At 39.2% G+C, this 12,405-nt stretch overlaps 2 protein-coding genes across 2 annotated transcripts in view; one reads left to right on the top strand and one right to left on the bottom strand.

Annotated features, from left to right (window-relative positions):
* LOC140713758 (FYVE and coiled-coil domain-containing protein 1-like) overlaps nucleotides 1-12,405 on the bottom strand; it is a 223,568-nt gene that overhangs the window by 61,438 nt on the left and 149,725 nt on the right. The gene's annotated exons all lie outside the window — the stretch shown is intronic.
* On the top strand, nucleotides 2,789-5,436 carry LOC140713759 (C-X-C chemokine receptor type 6-like). Its single transcript, XM_073024246.1, has 3 exons — nucleotides 2,789-3,024; nucleotides 3,372-4,480; nucleotides 4,640-5,436. The coding sequence occupies exons 1-2, from the start codon at nucleotides 2,943-2,945 to the stop codon at nucleotides 4,460-4,462; spliced, it is 1,173 nt and encodes a 390-aa protein (XP_072880347.1). The 5' UTR covers nucleotides 2,789-2,942; the 3' UTR covers nucleotides 4,463-4,480; nucleotides 4,640-5,436.

The following is a 12,405-nucleotide window of genomic DNA, read 5'->3' as shown; positions in this document are numbered from 1 at the left end:
TTTCCTTTTTTACATATAAGAAGCAAAAGAATTATATAGTTATGATAGAGAGAGGGTAACAAAGATTCACCAGGTTGATCCCCGGCATAAAAAACTGGTGGAAGAAAGAATTAGTAGATAGTCTCTGGATGTTCCAGGGGTTTAAAAGAGTAAGAGTGGTGAACTCACTGCAAAATTCTTATGGGGATCACAAACATGAGAAAATGAGCAGATGCTAGAAATCCAAAGCAACGCACACAAAATGCTGAAGGAACTCAGCCAGTCAGACAGCATCTATGGAAAAGAGTAAATAGTCGACGTTTTGGGCCGAGACCCTTTTTCAGTGTATAAAGGGATATATAGGATAAATACAAGATTTATATTTCCCCTGACTGAGGTGTCCAGAAACAGGGATTCACAGATTCAAACTAAAGAGCTTAGCCATTCAACACAGATGAGAGGAATTGATTTTCACCCAGAAGGTTGCAACACTTTTTAGATAAACATATGAAATGCTGTGGATTCTGGATAGAGATGAAGAGTCCATCCAGCTTGTATTCCTTTCCAACCCACTTTCCGATTCTGGCTTCTTCTCCCTTCCTTTCCGATCCTGATGAAGGTCTCAGCCTGAAACATCATCTCTATATCTCTCCATATATGCTGCCTGATCTGTCGAGTTCCTTCAGTATTTTCAGTGAGTTCACTTTTAAGGTACTCTATACAGGAGAGATAAGGCGGCTTTCACTGAAAATATTCAAGATTAAAGTCATTGTGGCTATGGATATTAAGGGAAACAAGGTATCTGGAAATATGCACGAAAGTGATGCTGAAGCAGAAGAATAACCATGATCTTTTTGAATGGTAGAATAGACATAAGGGACTGAAGCATTACTTTTCCTTTTATTTTTATGAGTTTGAGTTCTATGAAATCATAATAATTCCTCAGTTAGTACCCTTTAGCACCAATTCTGGACACCACTTTTTAAGAAAGTCACTGAACGGATGGAAGACAAATTTACAAAAATAATCCTAGCTATGCAAGGCTTCCGGTATGCAAGGGAAGTAGAAAAGCTGCAATTGTTTTCCTGAGAGCTAAAAATATTAATGAAAGATTTACAGAAGTTTTCAAAGTCATTAAGAGTTCCAATAATCAGACAGTAAGAACTACAATCAGATTATATGGATTTAAGGCAAAATAAGGGCTCTGCAAAAAAAAAAGAAAAGCAAAAACACATTTAATCAGTACTTACAAACAGCAATGAATATTACTGGTACTGGCAATGGTTTATTGTACTGAGAGACAGTGAAAATCTTTGTTTACGTGCCATACAGGCAGTTCATGCCATGCCTATGCACACCAAGATAGTGAAAAGAAAACAGAATGCAGGATATAGTGTTGTAGCTACAGAGGAAGTCCAATACAGAGGTAAACAAATAGAGTGCACGAGCCATGACAATGTAGATTGGGAGATCAACAATTCAACTTTTCTGAACGAGAAGTCCATTCAAGAGTCTGATAACAGGAGGATAGAAACTATTCTTAAGTCTGGTGATATATGCTTTCAAGCTTTTGTATCTTCTGACCGAAAGAAGAGGGAAGGAGAGATGTTCCATGGTGAGAAGAGTCCTTTTTATGTTGACCCTCTTTTACCAGAGAAGCAGGAAGTGTAGATGCAATCTATGGAAGAAAGGCAGGATTGTGATTGGCACAATGGACTGGATTGCATTCACAACTCTTGAATTTCTTGCAGCCTTGGGCAGAGCAATTGCATACCTAGCTGGGATGTATTCTGATAGGATGTTTCCTATGGTACATAATTCTCTGTGGAATGAAACATTATCCTGCAAAAGTCACAAAAGTAGAGGATAAAATAAACAAAAGATGCAGTGGACAAGAAAATCCACAGATACTGTATCCCACCACCAAGTACATCTATCCTTCCTCCAATTTCTCCATTCCACAGGGGTTACTCCCTTTGCAACTCACTTGTCCATTCATCCCTCCCTACTAATCACCCTCCTGGTATTTATTGTATCCTTCCAAACAGAACAAGTGCTACACCTACTTCTACACCTCCTATCTCACTACGATTTATGCCCCAAACAGTCCTTCCAGATGAGGCGACATTTCATTTGTGAGTCTGTTGAGGCAATTTACGGTATCCGGTGCTCCCGGTGTGGCCTCCTGTAAATCAGTGTGACCACTTCACTGAGCACTTGTGCTCCATCCGCCAGAAAAGCAGGATCTCCCAGTGGCCACCCACTTCAATCCTACTTCCCATTCCCATTCTGACATCAATTCATGACCACCTCTACTGATGCGATAAGACCATACTCAGGCTGGAGCAGCAACACCTTATATTCCGTCTGGCTAGCCACCAACCTGATAGCATGAACACCAATTTCTCAAACTTCCAGTAATTGCCCCCAATGCTCGCCATTCCCATTCCTGTTTGCCTCTCTCACCTCATCTCCTTAACTGCCCATCACACCCCTCTGGTGCTCCTCCCCTTCCCCTTCTTCCATTGTCTTCTACTCTGTACTATCAAATTTCCCCTTCTCCAGCTATTTATCTCTTTCATCTGTCAGCTTACCAGCCCTTTATTTCAGCCCTGCCCAAGTCCCGGTTTCACCAATCACCTAGTACTTTGTACTCCTTCCTTCTCTACTCCCACCTTCTTGATCTAACTTCTCATCTTTTTTTTTTGCGGTCCTGATGAAGGATGTCGGCTGAAACATTGACCTTTTACTCTTTTCTGTAGATGCTGCCTGGCCTGCTGAGTTCCTCCAGCATTCTGTGTGTGTTGAAAAGATGCAGTGGAAAAGCCAGCCTACTGCTTCAGGTTGCAAATCAGCACTGGGCCACCGGAAAAACTTTGAGTTAAAAATAACAAATGCACAGCCCCCCTCATCAGCATATCAAGCCGCTCCATCAATGAATATGGTTTAAAATCATCTGCAATATGCATCAGTGTGATAACTACCAGTCAAAGCAAGAAACGCACATCAACTGTTACCAAAGTGGTCCTATTTTCAACAATTGTGGTAAGTTTCAATACAGCTGCTTTCAATATTTACTTTTAAAGTTGCATTTAAAATCTGTATCGAATGATACATTTAAAACTGTCACAGCTATAACTTATTTCTTTTAACTTTGAAATGAATGTGTCAAACATAAAATAAATTCCATTTGAATTAACAAAGTATTAAACTTGAGATCACACAAATGTTAAGTAATACTCTGCCAGAAGAAATACTAGAATAAGAACTTATCATGTTAATTAATAAAATAATGATTTATGTTTGTTTAGTGAGCACATTGTGTTCATCTTCTTTAACGGGCAACTAAGGTTCAGCCCCAGTCCATAACAAGTCCCTCTGCTTTATTTCAGGTGCATTCAGCAGATTCAATTCCTGGTGCCTCATTATGGAAGATTATCAATATTATGAATATAATGAAAGCATAACATTTCCCTTTCCTTTATCAACTTTATTCTGTAATAATAGCAAAGTTATACATTTTAAGCGAGTTTATGTGCCCAGTTTATATGCAATCATATTTGTGGCAGGGCTTCTGGGCAATTCTTTGGTCATTGTGGCAAAGGTCCTTTATGAGAAGCTAAAGAGCATGACAGATTTCTACATGTTGAATCTGGCGATTGCTGACTTGATGTTACTTTGCACTTTGCCGCTCTGGGCAGTAGATGCATATTATGGATGGACTTTTGGAACTTTTATGTGCAAAGTTGTAAATGGTGTTTATACTGTCAACCTCTATAGTTGTATGTTTATGCTTACCTGTGTGACCATTAACAGGTGTCATGCCATTACTCAAGCAACAAAAATGCCTAAATATAAAATAACGTATGGCATGTTTGTTTGTGGAGGGATTTGGGTTTTTGCTATCATTCTGTCTCTTCCAGAATTTCTATTAAGTGAAACAAGTGCTGCAGAATCTGGTACAGCTGCATGCCGTATGAACTATTCATCTGATTCAGACATCATCAAAGTAGGAGTCCACATAACACAGATGGTGGTGGGATTTCTGATACCCTTTGTGACAATGATCATTTGCTACACGATCATTGCAAACAAACTGCTCCATGCCAAGGGCTTTCTGAAGGGTAAATCATTAAAGATCATAGTTGCAGTTGTAATTGTTTTCATGATTTGTGAACTTCCATTCAATGTTGCAATTATGCTGCAAACTTTACAGATGGTCAGTGAAGAAAACAGGACTTGTGAATTCCAGGCAAATCTAAAGTATGCAATTGTTATAACGGAGAGCATTGCCTATGTACATTGCTGTCTTAATCCTATACTGTACGTATTCATTGGAGTGAAGTTTAGAAACAATTTTTGGAAGATTTTAAAAGACGTTGGATGTATCAGTCAAAAACAACTACATATGCATCTGAAAACTGAGTACGAAACGACACAGCAACGATCATGTCTAAGTGAAACGACGATGTCTCCTTTGTAAAGGATTCATGGAATACCAGTAAGTGCAATTGAAAGTTACTGGAAATTGTTCCATAATTATTCAGGTTTTTACTAGTTTCCTGTTCTAACTTTGAAAAGACAAAACATCAATTTTTAATTCAGATCTACTCCTTGTCTTCTTCGTAGAGATTATATATAATTCCTTTGTTTTACACAGTATGAAGACGTTTGCTTACTGATACACGCCAACAGTAAGAAGCAAAGTGAGAAAATTAAGAAATTAAAATGCAAAGTTGACGCTCATCCATTGGAATGCAAAAAAAAGAAAAAATCTGCAAGTGAACCAACTTTTCAGAATATTTTATGAACTAAATTTTCATTTGAACTCTTAAGAATTTCCAAAGACTTGATGTTTTTCTTGAACTGTTTCTCTATAAACAGAATAAATAGTATGACTTCAGATGGTTTCATAGTATTACTATCTCAAGGAGAACCAGCCATAGTCAGAAGGTCCATCATTACAAGTGAAATATCCTGGTTAATAACATGTTACTACTGTTATGCTGTTGGGTATTTTATTTTCTTCAGCTTCTCTGTAAAACTTCTGTGTTACTATCAGTATTTTGCTTTCTGTTAAGATAAGAAGTCATTTGATCAGTTTAGGAATGTACTGTCAGCCAATCGGATTTGTCTTGATAACATTCTGTCCATTGGGATGCAATGGAACATTCGAGAGAGGTTGATGACATCCAATTTCTAGGAGAATGCGGGTTTTGGGAGAGGTCTTTTTCCAGAAGTTGGGGGATAAGTGAGGTGTGGAGAAGAGTCAATGGAAGATATTCGAGGAACCCTTCCTGAAAGAGAGGGATGGTTGTAAGAAGTGCTTTGTACAGACAAATGGTTCCACAGAGGTAAAGCCAATACTTCTAAGTTAGCCACTTGGTTTATAACAGACTTTGAGGGAAGTTTGAAGTGTGACTGGTGTGTTTCACGCAGAATGTGGGTTCAGCACTGTGAGTACCGTAGATTCCGGATTTTAAGCCGCTACTTTTTTCCCACATTTTGAACAGCTTTGAACTCTGCGGCCTTTAATACGGTGCGGCTAATGCATGGTTTTTTTTCATGCCGCCAAAAACATTTTGCCTCGTAACAGTAGACCAATAAAATTGATGAGTAGTTCACAGAGGTCCAATGAAATTGTACGATAAATCAAGCGCACTTTCACAATTAAATTATTGTAAATCAGTCATTTGTACTCACCCTCATCAACATGGAAAACACTCGAAGAAAAGCATTGTGCTGCCTTTATGGCAGTTATTTAGTTTATAATATTTTCGCTTAGTAATTCATTTGTTAGTTAAAGTTAGAACTGTTTTAACTATATTTGTTTTCTGTACTACATCCCGGGATGCTATGACGTCACACCCGGTTTCGCCGCGTCTTGTGGGAAAAATGCCGTTTGCGATAAACGGGACGGCGGGGGGCGAGCGGCGGAGCGAAAACGCTGCTTTTAAGTTAAAGGCGATCAATAACTTTTCCTGGTAGGCTGCAGTATATATATTTTTTACCAGTCGTTAGGAGATATTGGAATGTTGTTCAGTAAAAAAGTATACGCAACGTATATTTAAAAGTAGCCGCGTTACAGGCACGGTTCGAAAAAAAGCATTTGCAATATGTATTTGTTTATGTTACCATATGGATTTAATTAAAAGTTAAAAAATCCTCACGTGTAATATCTTTCTGTGTAAATATCTCATATTACAACGTGGGACTCCTGCGGCCGAAAATCCGGTGCGGCCTAAAATCCGGTGCGGCCTGTACAAGTACAAAATTGATTTTCTTTCTAAAATTAGAGCCAGCGGCTTTTAATCAGGTGCGCTCTGTAGTCCGGAATCTACGGTAATTAAAGCAAAGCACCTGATTACTCAGCAATGAGTTCCAACATTTATGTGCACATTATAGACTCGTTTAACTGTAATGGCCCTTTTTCTGTTAACTGTTTGTTAAAGTTGAAACATGTATAAATATATATCCACTTTAAGTTTGTGCCGGTTTAAGTTCCATTATTTCCTGGGAAACAATGACTTTTGCACGGGCAGTATTTATACAACATTTTCCGTAACTTGCATTCCCTCAACGGAACATTCCTACTTCCCTGTTTGGTTGAACTTGAACTATACCGACCCTAGATGTATGTTACGTATTTGAGATGGCCATCTCACTGTACCGATGCATCACTGAGTCACATGCCTGTTAGCCAGGGATAGATAATGAGCCTAATTTGTTATGAACCATGTTGAGAGGTTACACAACCAAGAACTAGTCTTCCAAGAGCTATTTCAAAATACGAACTACTAAGCAGAAATCAGATTTGATATTAAAAGGACCACTGTGTAAATAAAGACACAATTACCTACAGAAAGATCGCGATAACATCTCAAAGATAGAAAGCCAACAAAGAATTTTGTTTGGAAACTGATATGACCAATCAACATTCTCATCTGTCTTGGACAAATGTACAAAGAGAACAGTTATTAATTGATCTACGTCAGATTAAAGATCAGACGTCTTCAATCAAGATTTTGTGCATCATCGTGACACAGATGAAGAAAGGTTCCTGAATAGTTTTGTGGCTCTTTTGCACATTAGACTTGGACATACGCAAATGATTCAGAGCTGGGTTGAAAAATGGCAGATGGAGTTCAGCTGGAAAAGAGTGAAGTGATTCAGTTTGGAAGGTTGAATTTGAAGGCAGAATTCAGGGTTAATGGCAGCATTCTTAACAGTGTAGAGGAACAGAGGAATCTTGGAGTTCACATTCATAGGTCCCATAAACTTGTAGCATAAGTTGATAAGGTGGTTAAGAAAACATTTGGTCTGTTGGCCTTCATTATTGGGGGATTGAGTTCATGTTCCATGAGGTTTTGAGCTTTTAAAGACAAACAGAAGGCAATTAGAAAAGCAATACAGAGAAAAAAGATAAAACATGAAGGTAAGCTGGCCAATATTATAAAAGGGGATACAAAAAGCTTTTCGGATATATAGAGTAAAAGCGATGAGAGTGGATATCAGACGGCTGGAAAGATGGTAGTGGGGGACAAAGAAATAGTGGATAAACTTAGTAAGTATTTTGCATCTAGTACTAGTAGTACTAGTTCTGCACTAGTAGTATGCAGAAATTCATGATTGTCAGGGGACAGAAGTGGGTGTAGTTGCTATTACGAAGGGGAAGGTGTCTGGAAAGCTGAAAAGTATGAAGGTAGTAGATATGTCACCCAGACCAGATAGACTACACCCTGAAAGAAGTAGCTGAAAAGATTGTGGAGGCAGTGATAATGATCTTTCAAGAATGACTAAATTCTGAAATGGTTCTAGAGGACTGGAAAATGGCAAATGTCAATCCACTCTTTAAGAAGGGAGCAAGGCAAAAGATACGAAATTACAGGCCAGTCAGCCTGACCTCGGTGGGTAGTAAAATGCTGGAGTACATTATTAAGGATGTGGTATCAGGATATTTGGAAGCAAATGATAAAATAGGAAGAAGTCAGCATGGTTTTTTGCCTGGTAGAGACAGATACATTAGGGGTATTTAAGAAGTTCTTAAATAGAAAAATGGAGTGTGATACAGGAGGGAAGGGTTAGAATGATTTTTCAAGAGTAAGTTAAGAGGTCGGCACAACATTGTGGGCCAAAGGGCCTGTAATGTTCTATATTCTATGTTCTAATATGCCTTGCACCAGCACAAAATAATTTCATGATTACATGAGATCAAAATGCAAAAATATCATGAACGAGTTTCAAGGAGTACGGTATTTAAAAGTTAGAAATTTAATTTACACAACTTAAATGCCAAAGAATGAACTGGAGCAAACAGGGAATAAAAGGAGACGAAGAAAAAGATCCAGCCCCTGATAAAGTGTTTTTACAGCTACTGAAGTAGGAACTATTCGTACAATACAGTACATGTAGTCAAAAATCACAACATTTGAGAGAAGAGGAAATCAGACCGTTCTCTTTAGACCAAAAAGAGTTCAGGAGAGATTTCAGAATAATAAGATCATAAGTTATAGGAGCAGAATTAGGCCATTTGGCCTGTTGAGTTGCTCCACCATTTCATTATGTTTGATGCAATTTTCCTCTCAGCCCCAATCTCCTCTTTCTCCCTGCATCCCTTCATGCCCTGAAAAATCAAGAATTTATCAACCTCTGCCTTAAATATACATAAAGACCTGGCCCCAGAATCAGGATAAGTATTTGTGCAATGAAGTACAAAAGAAGTTGTTCTCACTGAAGGGAGGCTAAATGGCTAGAGGGCACAAGATTAATTTGTTAGAGTATTAGAAGTAAGATGGAAGAACATCTAGCATGGCACAAAGAGAAAAATGGAGGTATCACCTAATAAAAATTCATACCATATCATACCACGTGTGCATCTATGAAGTCTTTTCTCAAGAGAAAACAAGTAATTCAGTTACAATAAGATGATGGCATAGGAATTATGATTCAGAAATTATTCTCTGTTGAAGATTGCTTAATATAATTTCCTGTGCTGGAGTATAAGGAGAACAACATAATTGTTGTCATTATATAGCTTCATTTGACACAGTCTGACAAATGGTTTTGCAGAGCATGCCAGCAACTTGTTTGTTGCTTCCTGCAGACATTTTAACTGGTTCCACCAACCAAGCCCTTCACTACGAAGGTAACTGCCAGGATGGTCTCGATATTAGCACTATTTAAAGCAAGTACCTGGTACTATGAGACAGGTACAAAGACTCTTACATTTCCAGCTACTACTTTATTGATAAATTCACTCAATTCACCATCAGGGATAGTTTATTCACCATGCGTTGTCTGACTACAGACTGGGAAGCAGATGAGTCAGCAGTAAAGACCACAAAGTCATGCCATGGGCAAAAATAAATGATTATTCTAACTTGCTGCAGCCTTTACATTCAGCAGCTTATGTGTTTGTTATGCGTGAAACCACAGATGAAAGGTATTGCCATTGTTTCCCAGACATGCAACAGAATCATAGGGTTTTTTTTGCCATAAATTGGGAATATGCAAACATACAAATTGAAGTATCAGAAATGTAAAAAAGAAATAACATTAAATACATAGCAATTTTAATTTCAGCTTGAGAAATGGTGTAAAAGTTTTAAAGTCAAAATTACTGAGGTTGAAACAGCAGAAGATTAAAAAAAAAGAATGAATTTACAAATTGAGATTAAATCTGTGGTGAATGTAACATCTGGTAACTTCCTTCACAGGCAGTCGCACAGAATGCAAACAGGTTCATCAGCCCACTGAGTCTGCACAACCCACCAATTACATTATTTCCATTTCATTCTCCCCATATTATCTTCAATTACCCCGATTCTACCACTTACTTAAATGCTAAAGACTATTTACTGCAATTAAACTATCAATGCAACTGTCTTTGAAATGTGGGCAAAACCCGAGCACCCAGGGGAGAGTGAGCAAATTCAGTCAGCTGTGAAAATGGTGTGAGATTTTCTATCACACTATGATAGCTATGAGACAGCAGCTGTAGTTTTTCAACCTACTCTACAATGATCCGTCCCACTCTGACATGGTGATCAGCTCTGCTTCCTCTTCCTTGCCTCCCAATCTACCTCATTTACAAGGTTTTGCCACGCGTCTTATTTTCTGCAATTTCCTCCAAACTCCAACATTAATTTGTGTCAAGAACTTTCACTGAAATATTAGCCTTGTCAGTTTATTTTTTTCCATAAATATTTTTCGTTGAAATTCTGGTCCATTCACTTAGATCCAACTTTGGCATTATCATCAAATTTTACTGATACTCTGTGCACCTTTTAAGAAGGGGAAAAACACTTCACCTCACCAAAACTGAACCCTGTTTCTCCTAAGACTGCAATCCCTCCTGTGACATGAACTGTTAAACAACAAACCAAATTTATATAGCCGCCTACTAATGTTAACTCTTCAAAACAATATTTCTATGATGACAACAGTCTCATCGTTCCATGACTGGGGAAAGACACAAATCTTCCTTTGATAATCTGGTTACAAGTGTGTTAGTTTACTGATGATCATGCAATGATGAGTTATTTACATGATTGCATGTAACTAGTGTTACAAATGTGCCACAACTCTGAGGGGCCGAAGGGTACAAAGTCGCCCCCTCTTTTTTGAGAATCGCAAGATCGCAATTAATTCGGGTCTGGGACCCAGGAAATGAGAGAGAGACGTCCAGAATACACAGGGTTTGGAATGTGTCCTGGCCTCAGCAAGACGGAACCATTGATAACGGCTATTGTCTCTTGGAGATGGAATTGTGTATTGAGTACTGTAGTGTTCATCGAAACCCCTCGGGATGACCAGAGTGGGCTGGTTGAGGGATTGCATCATCCCAACCTGACTGACATCTGAGACCCCGTGAGTAAGGATAAAAGAGAGTCTGGGGAACAACCCCTTTAGACGCACCAGGAGAAACGCTAGAAATCCCGTGACAGCGTTTAATAGCGACAGCTGGTGGGGCTCGCGTGCATCCTTTCCCTTTGCCTGAGATTGGCGGCCTCACCACGGAAGAACGGCTTTAGCTAAAGGAGAGGCCACAAGTGAACGGCCACCCTAACGAGACTCCGAAGGATCGAAATCATAAAAAGGAAAGTCGGCAAGTTTCTAAAAATCTCTCTCTCTCCAACAAAAGGCTGCAGCCTGAATGAACTGAGTGACTTTTATATTTCCTTCGGACAATACATTATCCGCTAGACAACGATAGAGCTATTTCTTATTGATTATTATTATACCCGCACTTTTAGATTTAGTATTGACGACATATATTATCTGTATGTTTGCATGGATATTATTGTTGTGTATTTTTACTAATAAATACTGTTAAAAATAGTACCATCAGACTTCAGCGGACCTCTCTATCTTTGCTGGTAAGTAACCCAGTTACGGGGTTCGTAACAACGTGGGGTCTCGTCTCGGGATTTGATACCAAATTGGAGGGCCAGTGAATCGGGCTTGTAAGTCCAAACTTGGATCCGGTTGCGCGGGTAGCCAGACGAGAAACCAGCAAAGATGGACGTGGATGAATTTATAGAAAACCCAACTCTGGAGGCGCTAGAGGTTGCCACAAAGTCAGACTTGATAAATATTGCGAAAGGACTAAACCTCGCAGAGGTGAGGTTGTCAATGAAAAAGCGGGAGGTGTGGAGGGCCATAACTCAGTATTATATTGTGAAGAATGTGTTTTCCGCTGAGGTATTGGAAATTATCCCTGAAAAGGCACCAGCTAGTGGGACGGCTCAGTTAGAGTTGGAGAAATTAAGGTTGGAACATGAAATTAAGTTAAAGCAGCTGGAAGCAGCTGAAAAGGAAAAGGAAAGAGCCGAAAAACAACGGGAGCATGAGCTCCAGCTAAAGGAGTTAGAGGTGAAGAGGGAGCAGGAAAGAGCTGAGAAACAAAGGGAGCATGAAATTCAGTTAAAACAGCTGGAAGCAGCTGAAAAAGAGAAAGAAAGAGCCGAGAAAGAGAGGGAGAGAGCTGAGAAGGAGAGAGAGTATGAAGAGAAAGAGAAACAGAGGCAGCATGACTTGGACATGGAGAAGTTAAGGCAAGAGCGTAAAGCTCAAGGGTCAGACCAAGAGGAGCGGTTTAATGTTAGTAGGGAGTTTAGGTTAGTACCTCCGTTCGAGGAGACGGACATTGATAGTTATTTCTTGCATTTTGAAAAGGTGGCAGTGAGTCAGAAGTGGCCCAAAGAGCAATGGGTGGCGTTGTTACAAAGTGTGTTAAAAGGGAAGGCACAGCGGGCATATGCGGCGTTGTCCATGGAGGAGGAAGAGTCGGAGAATTATGAGAAAGTAAAGGAAGCCATTCTTCGGACCTATGAATTGGTACCTGAAACCTATAGACAAATGTTCAGAAATTTAAAGAAAGGGTGGAATCAGACGTATACCGAGTTTGCCTATGAGAAGGGTGTG

Source organism: Hemitrygon akajei, chromosome 20 (assembly GCF_048418815.1).
Source record: "Hemitrygon akajei chromosome 20, sHemAka1.3, whole genome shotgun sequence".
Classification (NCBI taxonomy): domain Eukaryota; kingdom Metazoa; phylum Chordata; class Chondrichthyes; order Myliobatiformes; family Dasyatidae; genus Hemitrygon; species Hemitrygon akajei.
Note: the sequence above shows the minus strand (reverse complement) of the source record. Positions and strands in the feature narration are given on the sequence as shown.